Genomic DNA, 18,967 nt, shown 5'->3' on the forward strand with positions numbered 1-18,967 from the left:
ACTTCAAAATCCTAACACTAAAAGCCTGGTCCTCAACTGGCATCACCTTCCTCTTCCTAAGGGTGCTGCCAGTAGTGCTGGGGGAGGCCCCGCCTGTGCTGTCAGTGGTCACAGCACACTGCCTGGGAGTCACTAACAACATTGGCCTCAACAGCCAAAACAAGCAAGCACCCTCCTGGGAGAAAGGCCAGCTTCATGTCACACTAATTTATCTGCTACCCACCCAGGAACTGCCTGGTCCCACCCAGCTGTGACCCTAAGGCCTCAGGCCTGGGGCATGTGGGAAAGTGGATTCAGACAACAGGACAGGAGCACTGTCCACACCCCAGGGGCTGACCTGGGGTCTCATTCCTGATGAGCAAATGCATCCCCAGATTCACAGAGACACCTCCTCTCAGCAAGCAGCCACGAGCTCTCACTTAATAACAACAGAGAGGACTCGGCCTGTGCCCAGATCATCAATGTCCCAACACAGTCACCACCCCAGACCCGCTGCCTTCCCACGGGTCCATCTCAATGAGCTGGTGTGTAACGGTGTCACAAGTGTGTGAATGGACGTGTAGACGTAGCTCACCAGGGCCACCACAGCTCACCCACGTGGGGATGGTAAGGAGGGAAGGTGGCTTCTTCCTAAAGGCTCCTGACCCTGTGAACCCAGCACGACGCTGCTGCCAATGTCACACCCTTGGCACTTCCAGCTCCTGGAGGACGTGGTCGCCTGGACTCCACCCTCATTTATGATCCCCAATCTGAGCCCCTGCTCCCAGGTGTTCTCAGCACCCTGTTTATTACCCTGAGGCCAATTCAGGGTGCAGGTGTCTGAGACCCTGGAGGCGAAGCTCTCAGGACGAGCCTCCCTGACCCTGGACAAGCCATCAGTCCTTAGACGGTCAGGCTCATCTGCCTTTATGCTTTGTGTAACCACAGGCACACATGTAACCACGTGTACTCAGTGTCCTCTCTTCTAGAGTGGGGGTAACGTAACACCAAGGATTTCATGGACTAAGCCAAAGAAACAGAAGTGACATTCCATGGAAAGTACTCATAACAGTTGCTGACTACTTAAAATTGTTATTACTAAACTGTTAACAGTCCTGCTGCCACCGCAAATACCACTGCTACTGAGATGAACCCATGTTACCACTATGACTACTGCTAGTATTACTAGGAGCATGAGCACATTTTACTGCTATAAGTACTACTAGGACTACTGAGAAGAGCCCCTGATACTGCTATGAGTACTGTGAGTAATAGTACTGAGATAAGCCCCGACGTTTGCCAGCTCCTCCACTCCCCACCTTCCTGCCTTGACCGCCCAACAACCACCCTCCTGAAAGAGGGGCCAGCGCTCTACCAGTGGCCACCTTGTGCAGCCCTGGGCCTGGCCTTCCTGGACGCCAGCAGTGAGTATCACTGGGCTGGACAACTGTGGCATCAACACTGCCCTTCACATGGCACTGCAGTACCTGGGTGGTCTGTGCCCTCTCAAAGGTGACACTCTGCCCTGCACCTGTCCCCACCCTCTGGCACATGGTCAACCCACCTTTGTCATCAGTGAGAACTCAGTCTTCTGATACCATCAGTCACCTGGGAACTGACAGAGTCTCTGGTTTCTCCAATGGGGCGCAGGTTCACCTACGTGGACACCCTCTACCCGCAGGGACCTTCAGGACGACAAGAGCCACACTCCCCACCTACAAACCCCCTGCCCACCCTCCTCAGACCAACAAAATGTACTGATAACAACTCACTACCTTCTCCAGCTAAACAGCCCTTCCTGGCAGCTGCCCCTCTGTTCCTTCTGCTGTCACACGCCCAGGCTGCCCACATCCCTAAGGCAGCATGAAAGAACCACGGAGAGCACAAGCCACCAGGAGGAGGTGCAGCAGATCCCCCCCGACCCCACCCAGGCCAGAACCCACAACAGGTGGGCTGACTGGCACTGTGCCCCCGGGGGAGTGGTCTCACTGGGAACCTGGACCCAGACCCTTAAGGGTCATGGACCTCTCAGCTTCAGGCTTCGGATTCCCTCTCCACAACCCCTCCTACACCCTCTGCAAATGCCAGGCTGCCAAGCCTCCCCCTGCAACCAGAAATGCCCCCGACAACCAGGGACACCAGCCAGAATGGGTGGGGCACAGAATTCATGGTGAAGCTGGAGCTCCCCCAACAGGGGGATTGGGCTTGGGGTACTTGGTCCATGGGGAAGTGTGTGCTCCTGGGAGCTCTGGGCAGCTCTAGCCAACCCAGGGCCCCAGTTCTGCTCTTCTGGAAGGAGAGGGGTGACAACCCTTCTTAGGAAAGCGTTCATCAGATATGACCTGGTCAAGTTAATTATTTGCTGAGCACTAGTAAAATGTCGTTATTCTGAACTCTGGTCCAAGTTTACTTCCCCCAACCACAGGGCACGAATTCCTTGAGGTGGTAGGATCTTCTTTTGATCAAGAATCACTCAGTGTTTATACTGAGCATCAAGAACATTCAAACATGGTATAAAATCTCTTTTACTTGCAGTGCCATCCTTCCACGACACTGTGTTTTAATCAGGTAAAGAAAAACAGCAATCCCCAGGAGGTCCAGGCCTTTAAGCATCGGTCTAAAGATAAACACAACCGCTGAGCTCCATCATGATCGCTAGACAAGACTTATCCTCAGACCTTCAACTACTGGCCTCTCTCCCCACCCGCTGGTCCATCTCAGGACTGAGCCACATACACTGAAAAGCAAAGCACTGTATGCAAAAGCTTTACCTCAAGAAACATCAAAATTCCCCAAACTAAATAGGGTTTCCAGTAACACTTGATGATGGCTTTCGTTAAAGAAGGTTCCTGTGCGTCTTTCTCAGCTCTCGAAACTTCTCCATCCCAGTACCTGCAAGGAAACACAAAGCACAGTAAAGAACAGCCTGCTCGCCACAGGGAGCGCAGGGCAGGGGCAGCGTGGAGACAAGCCTCTACTGCAGGGCCCTCTGTGACTGTCCCCGAGGGGCTGGCTAATGGCTTGCAGGCTCCTGAAGGCTGAGCGATGCAGACCCTGAAGCACCAGAACAACAGGCTTTGAGGGAAAGAGGCCCAGTCTCAGGAAACATGTGCCTGCCAAGCTCCAATGGACTCACAGCACAGGAGCAGCCCAGGAGGGCAGCCGAGCTCCTCCAGGGACACCCCCTCGGGGACAGAGCCCGGCATCCAGGGCCTTGGCTGCGGGCCCCTCCTCTTCCACAAGCACCCAGGACACACCGGGTCCCCAGCCTCCAGAGTCGGCTCAGCCCGGGCTCCGCCTGAGGGGCGGGGGCGAGCGTGCAGGGTCCGGGGAAGGGGGCTCCAGGAGAGCCCAGGGGAAGGCAGAGTCCACTCCCACCATCAGCCACACGGAGACCTGCTCCCGCTTCCTCCCCTGCGCCTCGCTGCCTGCTACTCACCCTTGCAGCTCTTTTCCAAGGTGTGCGGAGCGATCTTCTGGAAGCACCGAGTACATGTCATCTTCCTCTAACCTCCGCTTGTAGCCAACTCGCAACAGGGGGGTTAGCCACCTGTTAAAATGGAGAGAAAAGGAGAAAGACATGCATCCAAACCAGGCATCTCTGTCTAATTAGAATCCTACATTCATAGGCTTTGCCTTAAAATGGTCTAAGAGTTCCTGCTGTGGCACAGAGGGTTAAAGATCCAGTGTTTTCTCTGGAAGGTTCAGGTTCGATCCTCGGCCTGGCACAATGGGTTAAGGATCTGGCATTTCCACAGCTGTGGTGTAGGTCACAGCTGAGTCTCTGACTAGATGCTTGGCCTGGGAACGGCAGGTGAGGCCAAGAAAAACAAAAAGGCCCCCATTTTAAATATACAGAGATATGGGAAGAAGGGTGGATATGTGCTTACACACACACACACACACACACACACACACACACACGTGCAGAGTCCCTAGCTCTATAGGCTGAAAGGCCCTAAAAGAGAGAGAATTCCAGACCTCAGATCTTGAGGTTTTGTTTTTCTAACATACATAGTTACAATTTTTCACCCTTGCCAGGAGAACTTTTAAGATGTACTCTCTTAGCAGCTTTCAAATGTGGGACACAGCGTGATTAACCACAGTCACCACACTGGACACCACATCCCATGACTTGCTTATTTTATACCTGGAATCTGCACCTTTGGGCACATTTCACCCACTCCTTGGTTTTTTAACACCCTTCCTAAGACGAAGCAAGGCTCCTGAAGAAATGGCTGGTTCCAAGGTCTGTGTAAGCACCTGATAATTAGCTTCTTTGACTTTAATGTAAGTGCCTGACATTAGGCTTTGGAGACACGTGCTTCAAAGACATCCATCTCCATGAACACATGCCAGCCTCACAACTAGATAAAGACAAAATGCCACCTCGCCCATGAAGTTCCCAGTTTTCTTTCCTTTTCTTTTTTTTCTTTTTTTGCTATTTTTTTTGGGGGGGTCGCAGGTACAGCATATGGAAGTTCCCAGGCTAGGGGTCAAATTGAAAATACAGCTGCCAGGATACGCCCCAGCCTATGCCACAGCCACACACGATGTGAGCCGTGTCTGCAACCTACACCATAGCTCACGGCAACGCTGGATCCTTAACCCACTGAGCGAGGCCAGGGATCAAATTCATGTCCTCATGGATCCTAGTCAGGTTTATTTCCACTGAGCCATGATGGGAGCTCTGAAGTTCCCGTTTTTAGAAATCTCTGGTGGACCTGAGAACAGACCATCTCACTGACTGCTTGCTTCTCCTTTCCTGCACCTTAATTCCTGCTCTTATAAATTCACTAACAGAAAGTGAACCTAGAAATGCCAGGCATCCAGCCCTTGACCCCAAAACGTACACAGTGTGTACACATTTCCCCCGATTTTTCTATGCTTGGATATTTTCTATCCTACCCTACTTTGTTATAAAGGAAATGTCAGTCATGGTATATCTGTAATGACAGGAGCATTCTTCACAGTAGCCAAAAGGTGGAGGCTACTCAAGTGTCCAAGGAGTGGATAAAGTGTGGTAGACACACACACAGAATATGACTGACCCTGAAAAAGGAAATTCTGGGAGTTCCCATTGTGATGCAAGAGAAACAATTCCAACTAGTAACCATGAGGTTGCAGGTTCGATACCCGGCTTCACTCAGTGGGTTAAAGATCTGGCCTTGCTGTGAGCTGTAGTGTAGGTCGCAGATGTAGCTCAGATCATGCATTTCTGTGGCTGTGGCGTAGGCCAGCTGCTGTAGCTCCAAATGGGCCCCCAGCCTCAGAATCTCCATGTGCCAAGTGTTCGGCTCTAAAAAGCCAAAAAAAAAAAAAAAAAAAAAAAAGGCGGGTGTGGGGGGGATTCTGGGAGTTCCCGTTGTGGCACAGCTTGTTAAGAACACTACTAGTATCCATGAAGATGTGGATTTGATCCCTGGCCTTCCTCAGTGGGTTAAGAAGCCAGAGTCGTTGTGGTTGTGGTGTAGGCCAGCAGCTGCAGCTCAGATTTGACCCCTAGCCTGGGAACTTCCATACGTCGTGGGTGTAGCCCTAAAAGAAAAGGATAAAGGGGAAAAAAAGGAACTTCTGACACGTGCTACAACACAGGTGAACCTTGAGGTCATTATGACTCACCTCACAAGAAGTCCCCAAAAGAATCAAAATCATAGAGACAGAAAGTAGAACAATGATGGCCCGGGGATGGGGGCAGTTGTAGTAATGAGTACAGAGTTTCCCGTTTATAGATGAAAAGAATTCTGGGCATGTGATGATGGTTGACTAAGAATGTAATGTAATTAATGCCGCTCGCCTGTATACTTAAAAATGACTAAGATGGTAAAAAATGTGTATCTTACCACATTTTAAAAATTATTATTTTTTGTCTTTTTGCCTTTTCTAGGGCCGCTCCTGTGGCATATGGAGGTTCCCAGGCTAGGGGTCTAATCAGAGCTGTAGCTGCCGGCCGTTGCCAGAGCCACAGCAACTCAGGATCCGAGCCGCATCTGTGACCTACACCACAGCTCACGGCAACACCAGATCCTTAACCCACTGAGCGAGGCCAGGGATCAAACCTGCAACCTCATGGTTCCTAGTCGGATTCGTTAACCACTGCACCACAATGGGAACTCCCTAAAAATTATTATTTTTTTAAGACACACCAAATCCACTAAAGTTGATTTCCTCACCTACTGATGGGTTGCAACCTTATGTCTGCACAACACTGGTGTGGACAGCTGCCCACTGTGCAGACACTGCCCTTAGCAGTGCCATCTCCATGACAGAGTGGGGCTCACGCTGTAACCCCTGTGACCAGTGTGGTTCCCAGAACACTGTACATTCATGAACACATGACCCCATGGAGATGACCCACTGCCATCATTTTGCAGTGACGCCTGCAATGACGCCTCCCTGGGGAGGTTGGCTTCTTCCCCACAGGACAACTCTGGCCCTCAGCCAGGGCTGGGAACCATCTGCCTGGAAGAAGGGAGGGCTTCTGGGAAGAGACAAAGTGGTCACTGCCACAGCACAGGAACAGCCACCTCGGGCCCAGGAGTAGGAGACAAGACGGTCACACGTGGGCCTTGAGTTCACACACAGTCCTCCTCAGCCACGCCGTTCACACACAAAAGTCCACGTGGAAGTTGTTTACTGGGACTGCAGCTATGATTAACAAACTCTTTGTCCATAAAACCTCGGCATACATCTGCATTGCCTCAGCCCTGGACATCCTAGCAGTGCGGTGCTTACGAAAGCTGTGTACAAATATCACCGTGTTTGTCCAAAATTTGCAGGAGGCAAAAGAGAACTTGGCAGTCACCCCACAGATACCCTGAGATGCTCTGGTTTGCAGTGGAGCTTTCTTGGGTTTAGGGTTAAGTTTACTTAACTTCTGTCCTTTTGCTATTTACGTAACAGACATTGGGCCTAAGAGAAACAGAGCACAGGGCATGACTGGCTTTGCATGACACCAGGGCTTTGCATAAATCTGAAGAAGGGGACAGGACTCCCTCAGCCTTCTTCAATCACTGCAGGACCAAAGCTGGGAAACAGGCTGAACATCCAGGAATCTGAGCCTCCCCCTGCCTAGAACTGCCAGGGATAGCCTCTCCCACAAACTGTGTTTCAGGAGTTCCTGTTGTGGCGCAGTGGAAACAAACCTGACTAGGATCCATGAGGAGGCAGGTTCAATCCCTGACCTCGCTCAGTGGGATAAGGATCCAGTGTTCCCACGAGCTGTGGTATAGGTCACAGATGCAGCTCGGACCTAGCTTTGCTGTGGCACAGGCCAGTGGCTACAGTTCTGATTCAACCCCTCACCTGGGAAGCTCCCTAGCCACGGGCGTGGCTCTAAAAAGAAAAAAAAAAATTCCATTTGAATGGGAATTCATGAGAAATCTAAAGTGTTGGATGTACTCAGAGAGGTGCAGGCTGATTAACCTCAAGAACCTGAGAGAAGGTTCTTGGGGAAACATTCCAGAGGGTGGGCGCCTTATGCTGCTGTTCTCTGCAAAAGCCTTTCACAGGCAAAGAGAGCACCTCCTGGCCTGGCCACTGTGACCACAGTCAAACAGGAAATCTGAGGAACCTCTACCTTCAGGGGATGATGTGAGCCCCACTGGGCCACAGCCTCCTCCTTACTGTTCTCCTTTCCCCCACGCACCTGATACCGGATGCAAAGTAAGTGCCGGATAAACCAAAATACTTGCTACTTGACACAATAATAAACACAAATATGCCCAATATGTGACCTCATTTTTTTTTTCTTTTTGGGCTGAACCCAGGGCATATGGAAATTCCCAGGGATTGAATCCTACACCACAGCTGCAGCAATGCTGGATCCTTAACCCGCACTACCTGGCTGGGGATGGAACCGGCAATGCCACAGGACAAGCTGGATTAACACACTGTACCACAGACAGAATTCCAGACTCCATTTATTTTATGTCCCCAAAAAGGATACGAAAAAAAGATATTTCACCACAAAAAATCAGGAAGATGCATATATTTAAATCAATTATCTCTCCTAATTCATAAAAAACTTATTCATGGGGTTCCTCTGTGGCAAAGAAGGTTAGGGACAAGGCCTTATCGCTGCTGCAGCATGGGTTTGATCCCTGGCCCAGGAACTTCCACGTGCCTGAGGAAGAAACAAGAAGAAAACAAAACAAAACGAAAAACAATTTATTCGGAACAAGGTTCCTACTTCATTTGGAACCTCCCCAAAACTTGCTAACTTTTTTTCCCCAAAGTCACCACACAGCACAGTTGTAATTTTTAGACATTTTCTTCTCCTGAAGACTCTTTCAGCACAGACCAGCTAGGCCCCCCTCCATCAGGCCCAGCCTCAGTGTGGTTCGGTCAGCTTGGCTCAGGTGTGAAGTCCTGAATAGCATCCTCCATGATTGCTTCCTCTGGTCCCCGGTCCCTTGGAGTCATGACTCTTGCGGTCCACCTATCAGACGCAAGCTGTGCCTTCAGTTCCCCAGAGGAATAAGTCATTGAAAACACGGAAAGTTATAATAAAAGGCCCTGTGTCCACGGAGTAGCATTTGATGCATTTCCTTCCGTTCCACTGAGAGAGCTGAGGATCTTAAGACACTGATGCAGCATCACAGCCCTTTTATTCTCGCCAATGCGTCTCCCAGCAGGCTCCAGGTTGTTCTTAACAACCTGCTTTAGCGCTTCACGTTTCTGCCCAAGTTTCTTTCTCTGCAGGCATGGCCAGCAGATTTTTCTGTATCCTCATGAGGCAGAATAATAACTCAGGTCCTCAGTGTAGGAGCATATGGGCTTTGACGCATTCTTTGATGTGGCTGTTGATTAACGTTTGTAGCTTAAGGGCTCCAGGGAGTAACATCCCACAGGCCTTGTTTACTCTAGGGAGTGTACCCACGCCCAGATGGACATTAATCTCTAACACCCTGCGCCTCAGTTTATGGGAAGAAAAGGGCAAAGAAACCATGAGACTTACGGGACATTTCTACCCCAAGACCCCAAGTGGACAAGGACTGATACAGGTAACTGGGCAAGGCCAATGGGAGAAAACCACATCTTTCTGGACCCCGTGATAGTACCCCCCCATATTTAAGAGATAAAAACCCCTATAAGACAATAGAAGGGGCGGCTCTTCTCCCCTCCCCAGCTGTCCTGGGAGCTGTTTGCTTTCCTGTAATAAAGACTTGGCTTGCTTGCTGCCTGTGTGTTCATGGAGTTCATTCTTCGGCTCCATGAACAAGAACCTGGATCCAGGAACATCTTTCCGGCATCACTCACACAATGAGGCAATTACTTTCTCTTCTGATTTGGCTGTGCCCATGGCATGTGTAAATTCCCAGGCCAGGGACAGAACCCATACCACAGCGGCAACCCAAGCCGCTGCAGTGACAGTGTCAGATCCTTAACCCACTACACCACAAGGGAACTCCAGGCAATTACTTTTTTTTAGTCTTATTTAGGGCCGCAGGTGTGGCATATGGAAATTCCCCGGCTAGGAACTGAATCTGAGCTATAGCTGCTGACCTATACCCCAGACACAGCAACGCCAGATCCAGGCCTAAAGCACTTATAGAAAAACCCCGAAATGCTAAGTCTTTGCCTCTAATTCAGCAGAGATCATAAAAGGGACTGAATTGGGGAGCCTAGGAGGGGAAGCTGGGCTTCAGGTCCCAGAGGAAAGCAGCAAACATCTTTATCCATCCACCCCACAGGGTTTATACTAATATGTTCAATTGGTGAATAGAGCAACTGGCTCAGATTGGAACTGGACCAAGTTTAAGATCGCATGGCTGTTCATCAGTCAGGACAGTCACCACAGAGTTTGAATCGCTCACGGACAGGGTCCTCCCGTCAGGGCTGTGAATCCAGCTTCCTCAGCCTCTGCAGAGCCCAAGGGCAACAGGGGAGCCACCCATGCCCTCGGAGTCCACGGCCCGCTCTCCCTCCTGGCCCACTGCAAAGGCACTGCAGTCAGCTCATGGTCTAAGCGAGTGAAGACGGTGAAGGTCTGGGTCACCTGTGGGCCTGCAGGCCTCTCCACCTGACCCAGGACTTCCCTGGGGCCTCATGGCTCCCTGGCCTCGGCTTCCTGTTCAGCTGGCCCTCTCTGCTGGAGCTAAGCGCCTTCACTGGCTGGACACACACATCTTCAGGGGACCCCTATACTCCCCCGGACTGGACCATGACAAGAGACTTCCCCATGACTGTCTTCATTACCCCAGTTCCCACAGCCCAGCGGGACCACCCAACCCAGACGCCCACCCACCGGGCCTGTCAGGTGCCACCACATGGAGGACCCACTCTCCCTGTAGCTCTCACGGCCATCACTTCATGAACAAACCACGGGTCAAGGGTTACCTTAGGAGAATACCTGCTCAAGTGGGATAGCAATAGCAATAGGTTTGCACTAGTCATTACTTTTGGCAAAAGTTTAGCCAATACTGCCATGACCTTGTCTAAGCTCCCGCCCACACTCCATGGCACAGGGGAGGGGCACATTTTATGGAATATGAACTTCAGCTCCATCAGGGCAATCATATTATTTATCATCCAACCTAAGATACTCCGAAGAGTGAAACAGGGTATGGTTAATCAATACAATATGATAAGGAGTGTAAAGCAGGATTGTCCTGGGCAAAGCAAAAGTTGAGCCACCTGGCACAGGTGAAAAGGAAAATTTCAATTCTTTTTTTTTTTTTTTTTTTTTTTTTTTTTTGGCTGCACCTGGAGCACGTGGACATTCCCAGGCCAAGGATCAAACCCACACCACAGCAGCAACCCAAGCCCCTGTAGTGACAATGCCAGGTCCTTAACACACTGAACCACAAGAGAACTCTGGAAAGAAAATTAAAGAAAGAAAAAGAGAAAGATAGCAGCTCTATAAGCTCAAGCAATCAAAAATTTTACTGCTAATCTGGTTTTGTATCAAATCAAGATACTTTGTTTTGGGGGAGAAGGGGCAGGAGGGAGGCTGCTACACCAAGTCATTTCCTTCCAAAATAAAAGATGCAAGTGCAATGCATAGAATCATGGCCTGTCAGAAGACCTCGCTATAAAGAACACAAAATCTTTTCCTTACAATTATACAATTAAGCCAAAAATCCGTCAGGAACCAGGGGACACTTCAGAAATAAAGATTGGGCCAGAACACATTGCTAAACCTATGAAAGAAGCCATCACCTGTAGGATATGCGCTATGCCTGGGAGGTGCACTTCTTAAGAATCAAAGAGAATTTCTGCACAATCTAAGGAACAATGTAGTTTATATAAGCCCCACCTGTTCTGTTCCTGGATCACACCAGCTCCTCAAACTCAATGTAACTCTCCCTCCCCTGCCTTCCAAGGACCTTGGCCACATTCAACTTTCAACCTCTGAAGCTCAGACAGTACCATCCTCCCCACTTGCTAAGCTGTACTGCTTTGTGTCCAGGAGATGTTTTAACCTCTGTGCATCTCAGTTTCCTTAGCTGGGGAGAGAAAGAGGCTACAATTGGCCAAACTTTTACAAATGTTATTTGGTAACAAAGGACTCTGCATGATATAGAAAAGTATTCCTGAAAGCCTCAGCAGGTCCTGGAGTGGTCAGAGTGGCTGTGCCAGGAGTTCCCTTGTGGCTCAGTGGGTTAAGGATCCAGCGTTGTCACTGCTGTGTCTCTGGTTATAGCTTACATCTGTAACTCCAGTTCCATCTCCAGCCTGGGGAAATTCCACATGCCTCAGGGGCAGCCAAAAAACAAACAAACAAAACCTGAGTGGCTGTGCCCACAGGAAGTAAGACACTGCCTCCTACTGCAGAGGTAGGGGTGCTGAGGAGGAAGAGGCAGGGGAGGGGCAAGGCCTTCCCCTGTTGATCCTCAACCCACATCTTCAAAGATCACCAAACCTCACTGCGTGTGGATATTGGTGGAACCCAGTAAATGGGGCTGATTTTCTGAGGAGGGAGGAGGAGGAGCAAAGACAGTTCCAGAGAACCCAGGACAAGGCAGGAGCTGGAGGCAGAAAAGGGCTTGAGGAAATGAGCACAGAAGTAGCAGAAAGTGGGGAGCGAGATATCAGGCCCAGCTCCCTGAGCCCCAGCGGGCTGAGGAGCTGCTCACTTCCTGCCCTGTGACCACCACCCCGGAGGACAGGCCAGGGACATTAGTGGAAGATGGCAACTGGTCCAGGGCACTAAATAGATAAAGGAAGCTGTTCATAAGCTGCTTGCTTAGGAGGGGAAGCGTGCAGCTTCAGTTCAGAACTGCGAACTCCCGAACTCCAGAGCAGTAATGGGGAAGCCGGCTACCCACAGAGTAGGGGGCGGGGAGGGGGCGCAGCGCATTCTCCTGCTGGGTGTAGATTCCCCCTGGGCAGCCCTGGTTCTCCGCCTCTCCCCCTCCTGCTCCAGCTGCTCCCCCTGCTCCTCCTCCTACAGGCTGGCGGGGCAGAGAGAGGAAAGGCCAGACACCAGGCGCCCCTCGGCGCCAGGGCCCCCTCCCCGGCCCTGCTCCTCTGCCCCCGCGCGCCCAGGCGCAGGTGGGGACCACAAGACTGGCATTGGGCCGCGCCATTGTGGGCGGGAAGTCTGGCGGCCCAGGCACCTGCGGGAAGCGCTTGCTCGCCCCAACCCTCTCTGTTTCCTAAAGGCGCGGGCGCTCGGCGGCGGTGTCACAACTCAGGTGGGGCGCTCACCAGAACAACAGGCGCGAGCAGATGTTCGCATCCCCCAGCGGGTTGTGCTTCGGCTCCGGGTACACCGGCAGCATCTTGATGTTGACCGCCGGGACGAGTGCGGTCTCACTGCTCCCGCAGCGGTGCTGCTCACGCTGCTCCCAGAAGGGTCGGCAGGCTGGCGCGCGGGTCGGCGCTGCGGGCGCTCAGGAAACACTCGCTTCAGGGAGTGGAGCGCCTGCGGTCCGCCTCCCAGGCCGCGCCGCCTCCCGGGGCCGCCGGCTGTGCGCCGCTGCCTGATGGGCCCGGAGCCCAGAGCAGCGGGCGCGTGCGGGGGCAGCGGGGCAGAGGGGTGGCCCGGCGGAGGCCGTCCTGAAGGTGCGAGGCGAGGCGGTAGGCGCCTTCGGATGGAAGTGGTAGACCTGCCCCAGGACCACGCCTGGACGCCAGCGTGCTCGCACCTGGCTGCCAGCTCTGCCTTAGTTCCTGCTCCCAGCCCGGGTACCCAACCGGAAGGTGGAGAGGGAAGGCGTGGTATCTGCCCGCCCCTGCAGCTCAGAAACGCCCCCGCAGCGTTCTGAAGACCCAGAGAAAGCAGGCCAGTGGCCTTAGCAGTATACTCTCTGGGCACCCTGCCTTCATCAGGACCAAAGTAGGATGCTCTGGGAGGTTCTCCAACCTGCTGCCAAACAGTTGACATCGGACAATGGCTGGATTTAGCACAGATCATGTTCATAAAGTTGCAAGACCCAAAGATACATTAACAGGATTAGGAGAACTCAAATGATTTTGGAAGACCACCTTCCAAAAGGCTTTTGGCATCTCACATTGCTGCCTTGTGCAGGGGAACCTCTTTGAGCTTTTTGCTGATCTTTTAGATTGAGAAAGGGGAATACAGCGAGAGAGACAGCCTTATGATAGTTTTCATCATGTGCTCAGAACCTAGTGGAAGAACAGTGGTATATGGAATAAAACACCAGTTATGGGCATTTCTGGGAACATGACTGCCCCTTGTTCTTTTCTTTTCTTTAACTGTCTTTAATAGACAGTTAAGCTGAGGCTTTGCAAAACTGCTACATTTTCAAGAAGGTCAAGAGAATGTGGGCTACTGTTAATAGGGTCTAGTCCAGTAAGAGCACACTGAGTGGCCCATCAATGAAATCTTTGCCAGACCTGGGAATGAGTATTCCCAGCACTGTGGAATGAAATGTCCCCAAAACCATGGTCAGGTTTATGACACTGAAGGGGCCCTGCCAACTGAAAACTGGCACTTGTCATCCACCTCTACAAGGATTAAGTCAATAGCCACTGCAGTCACTGACCTTCAGCATCCCCTGAAGGGAACACAGGGTGGGCATCAAGACTGAGGCACTCTGTGCTCTGGGAAAATGTGTTAGGTAGGATGGATAGGGACTCGGACCCGGGTGATTCAAAACAGGCCATTTATCGTTTCCAAGAACATGAGGCCTGCGATCAAACAATGAAGACACATGCAGGTACCAAAGGAATGCTCTTCAGGGCATTTCCCTATAACCTTTGTCCCATGCAAGTAAGGCAGTCCTGCCTGGAACCAATCAGAGACTTAAAACACGCCCCCCATACAGAGATCAAAACAACCTTCAGCCCTTAGGCACCCATGACACAGGGGGGTTGGGACAGGAAATTAGTGGGTGAGGGGAAAGAGAATAGGAGTCCCCAAACATGTCCACAATATAGGAATATAAGGAGAGACCCAGTTGCAGCCAGCGCCAGTCCCTCCTCAGGGCAGCCTGCACACTCTGAGGGTGTAAGTAAATAAAAGTCTCTGTACACTGCAACCTGACTCTTGATTGCCTCTCCTTGCATGGCCATGCAATAAACCTTTCTCTACTCCAAACTCCGATGTTTTGCTATGTTTGGCCTTTCTGTGTGTCAGCACACGGACTGGTGCTAACAAGGCCAGGGATGGAAACCACATCCGCATGGATATGACTTGTGTTCGTTACTGCTGAGCCACGAGGGGAACTCCCTGCACTTTTATTTCTAACGATGCCCTATTAAAGAAGGTATTATTATCCCTCTTTTACAGATGAGAAAGATGAGGCTCAAGAACAGAACTTGTCCAAGGATTTAAAAGCCATACATAGGGGTTCCCACTGTGTCACAAGGGGCATTAGCCTGTTGTGGCCCCCTTCACCCGGAAAAGCAATTAAGCTCTTTTTCTCCTTCACCCAAAACACTGTCTCTGCAAAGGCGGACAGAGGCTGAGTTTTAGCAACAAATTTGGAGGACTCCTCTGGGATCTGTCTGCGGGCAGGTGGCCCCACAGGGCTCTCGGCTTGATTGGATGCGCTGAGGTCTCTCTCCACACCAGGCTCCCTTTGGATAAGTGGAGGGTTGCAGGACCCTTTTGGAGGCCAGGTTGCTGAGTGTTTCCTGCCACAGGGCCAGCCCGGAGCAGACCCGAATGGCTATCTCAGAAGCTGAAACTCTGTGGTGGAGTTGTTGGAAGGCAAGGACCACCCCAGCAACCACAGAGGCTCCTCTGGCCCTGAGGGAACTCCTCCTTTTGCCTCTGCTCCCGCAGACCCAAACTTCCAACTTCAATAAACCTTTTTGGTAAAGAGAAAAGTAGCAGCTGGGACGTCAGGACGCCTCTGCCAGTATCTGGGTAATTCCCCCAGCATGCATTCTGAGGTCCCCTGGACCTTGTCCATCTGGGGAACCTTTGGTTCCTATTTGGGGATTTTCCTTTTGGGAGATCCCATCTGTAAGGCGTGGCTTGGACTCAGGTCCTAGGCTTAGTGGTTCTTGGAAGCCAATTTGGGACTTTGAATCTGTGGCTTCCTTATGGCTGGTGAGTGAGGATTTCAGTTGTGCTTTCCATTTTGTGCTTGAGTATTTAATTACATCTGATGGTACTCTGCAAAGATTGTAACAGGTTCTAGCCTACGCGTCAGTTGTGTGAGCTAAGAACAAACAAAGCCAATCTGGGAAATTTCTCTGAAATGCCATCAGGCAGTCCCCTGGGGAAGATCGCAGGCAACTAGTCCACTTAGATCCATGAACCAATGACTAAGATACCATGACTGGCTTAGCTGGAAGAGACTGAGGGGTCTGGGCTGAGGGCTTAGGTGAGAGGCTGATCTGACACCTTTCCTCAATCCATGCATTAGTAGAATTTGTCAGGATAAAGGTGAAGGTATTACATGAGAGTCTTTGCTCCAAAGAAAAAAGACTCCTCCTGGCCACTTACAGTTTTCTCAGGTTTTCTCATGGGTGCAAGAGTCCTCACACCATGCTGTGATCCCATAGGGAAACTCATTAATTAAAACCTGCTCAGCCAGGGACGAATAACACCTGGCCATTGGGCCATCTGAGCACCTGTGGGGTCCTAGATGCCCCTGGGAGACACGCACGAGAGACTGAAGCAACGCTGGGCGAAAACCTAGAGGAATTAAGCTCTTAAGCAGCACACTGCCCACGACACAGTGTCATAAGTAGACTTTAACCCTGACAATTTCAACTTTAAAATGAGAAATAAAATCTCACACAGAAAAACGGGGAACACCAGAAAGCTAGGCTCTAAACCTCAACCAGATTTATGCGTATACAAAACTTATACTTGCAAGCAGCTACTTAATTTTTTGCCCTAAAAGTGTCAAAATGGGCTTTTATTGCATATGCAGTTATTAGAGAATGCTAGCTTGAAAAACCAAATCTTTTCAGAATTGGCGACTCTGGTGGGACATCCCTCCTCTGCCATGACTGACATGATGACCACTCGGGGCACCTGAGGACCAGATCCAGTTGCTGCCACCTGGACCCTTTGGTCCCTGGTCTCCTGATGTGGACAACTGGCCAGAGTGTCCTGACTGGGTGAGGGACAAGAGATTTTTGACCTTTTCCCCTTCCCTTCTCTCAAGCTGGCCTCTTTTCCTCCCTTGGAAACCTTCGAAGACCCAAGATATTTCTGTTTACTCAGTTGAGTAGTACTCAGGTCTGAAGGTTCTGTGTCTCTGTAGGTTTTCCGAGACTACAACCTTGACTTGAAGGGAGCGTCTGATTAAGATGACCATGCCTGTGTGATGTGTACTTTATGCTCTGTGTTGTCATTCGTGATGGGCATTCTGCCTTGTGAAATAGGTAATTCTGGTTCTGTTCCACTGCAGCGCCCTCTTGGGTGAATTCTGACTGGAAAGAGGCTAAGACTAAGGAAAAAGAATATTTTAATGCTGTATGGCCACAGCATTATTCTTCAGACTCTAGAGGAAATTGGTTTGGGTGAGACTCTTCTGAAAGTTCCAAAACTGGTTCTTTGTGCATATGCAATTGTAAAAAAGCAAGCTTGAGAAAGCTTCTTTTCAGAATTCTGAATTCTGACCTTGCGGGAAGACGTGCTTCTGGGAGAACTTGCTTTTCTCACCCTGTGCCTTGAGACCTGGGCTCTCAGAATCACTTTTCTAGATCATCTCCAAATCCTGTGACTGAAACAAGGAAAAAGAATTTTATAAGAGAGTGAGTTTTATATTGTGATACTTGATTCATGATTAAGTTTAGAAAAAGAAGCTGTGAGATTTCTGCTTGTGTTGGTCTATGTGTCTGTGTGTATTATATGTATGTCCTCACCTTTGGATGGTATCAAAATTTGTCAATGAACTCTAATTATTTGTCATAAAAAACTAAGTGCTTATATAAATTCTCAAAAATGCAGAAGGAAACTGGCCAGAATTAATTATAGGTTCAGGTGAACTGGGGAATATTCAGGATTAAATTAATATCTAGCACTAAAGCTAAAGTTTGTTAATATAATTAATAGAGACATGTCTTTAGAGTTATCAACATTAAATATAATCCCGTATTGTACCTAGGTTTAATAGAAGTCAAATGAGATACTGAGACATCATTCACTAAACAGAAACGAAAGGTATCTAGATCTAGGACTATTGCTTGGTGCCACCCCGAGATGTTCTCTATAAGGAAAACACATTTTTAGAAATTAGAAAAGACAGTCCATGGTTGCTTTAGGAAAGTAGGAAGTGTGTTTTTAGTAAAGAAGGAATAAGGAATGGAACTGCGTGTTACTAAGGGAAAAGAAAATAAATCTGCCTTGTAGCTTGTTGCTCTGGATGGAAAAATAAGGGACAGACAATCTGGATACAGAAAGTGATGCAAGGTGTGGGGGAAGTGGATTCTGAGAAAAGAGTTTTGTGCATGGTCAGGACTAAGTTTAAAATAAATTTAATTGAGTAAATTAATTTTAAAAGGTAAGCTGGTGCAAAACTTGAACTTGGCTTTTCTCCCTCTCTGCTAAAAGAACAACATCTTCTTGGGATGTAACTTTTGACAACAGATTATGTGAAGTCCCTTACCTTTAAGTGATCTGCATTTGCTTTTGAGATCTCATAACTTTGGCGTTCCTGTCGTGTCTCAGTGGTAAAGAAACCCAGCTAGTAACCCTGAGGATGATGGTTCGATTCCTGGCCTTGCTCAGTGGGTTACGGATCCGGCATTGCCCTGACCTGTGGTTTTATGTCACAGATGCGATTCGGATCCCATGTTGCTGTGGCTGTGGTGTAGGCCAGCAGCTACAGCTCCAATTCAACCCCTAGCCTGGGAACTTCCATATGCTGAGAGTGTGGCCCTGAATATACAAAAAACAAAAAAAATAAAAATAAAAAAGACACTGAGATCTCTTGTAACTTTAGAGGCCATCCACAGTGGCCTCTCTCCCTCCAGGTTGGATTGGCACATGCATCCCGGGTTTCCCTTGGGTCCCAAAACATAAACAAAAAACTCTGCAATTTGCCAAACTGCTAATCTACTAGATGGACTCAGTCAGTTTTCAGATGCTTTGGTCATTCGATCAATTTCTTTGTTCCCAGCATAGGCCTGGAGAGAGTCACTCTCCATATAGAAGCTCTGGCGAAGTTCACCCAAAAAGCCTTAAATAATATCCAGAGAAGCATCACCTTGTTAAAGACTGAGGTCTCCCAGATGAGAAAGGCAATCCTGCAAAAGAGACTGGCCCCAGACATCCTCACTGCCTCTCAAGGGGGAACCTGAGCCATCATTCGCTCAGAAGGCTGTACTTTTATACCAGATGATTGTGGAGAAACCTCTGCTTTGCTTAAAGAGATGAAGGCCCACGTACAGAAAGTACATGATGGGAAGGCTTAGGCCTCTGAAGTAGTGACTCAAGTTTCAGACTGGTTTTCTGACATACTGGGCAGGATTCCACAGGGCATTCGTTCAGTTCTTTCAGGAACAATTAAATGTTTTGTCTTAACCTTTCTTATAGGAATAATGATTTATGTCTCAATTAGACTACTTCTATGTTGTATTCCATACTTATGCAAAAAAGACTACAAAAACT

At 49.7% G+C, this 18,967-nt stretch overlaps 1 protein-coding gene across 4 annotated transcripts in view; it reads right to left on the reverse strand.

Moving 5' to 3' along the window:
• The window catches only part of LOC100738425 (ATP-binding cassette sub-family C member 4), a 151,718-nt gene that overhangs the window by 123,446 nt on the left and 9,305 nt on the right, over positions 1-18,967 (reverse strand). For 2 of the 4 annotated variants that reach the window (XM_084982142.1, XM_084982146.1), the window contains exons 1-3: positions 12,634-13,123; positions 3,419-3,529; positions 2,751-2,871 (exon numbers count right to left, since the gene is read on the reverse strand). In XM_084982142.1, the coding sequence (XP_084838268.1) occupies positions 2,751-2,871; positions 3,419-3,529; positions 12,634-12,707 (306 nt within the window). In that variant the 5' untranslated portion in view covers positions 12,708-13,123. Of the gene's footprint in view, positions 1-2,750; positions 2,872-3,418; positions 3,530-12,633; positions 13,124-16,975; positions 17,079-18,967 lie in introns of those variants that run through there. The other 2 variants (XM_084982145.1, XM_084982144.1) reach the window with 2 other exon arrangements.

This window comes from Sus scrofa, chromosome 11 (assembly GCF_054392235.1).
Source record: "Sus scrofa isolate SSC_HxYL_T2T_F1_AM1 chromosome 11, Sscrofa_HxYL_maternal_Yorkshire_Landrace_v2.0, whole genome shotgun sequence".
NCBI lineage: Eukaryota > Metazoa > Chordata > Mammalia > Artiodactyla > Suidae > Sus > Sus scrofa.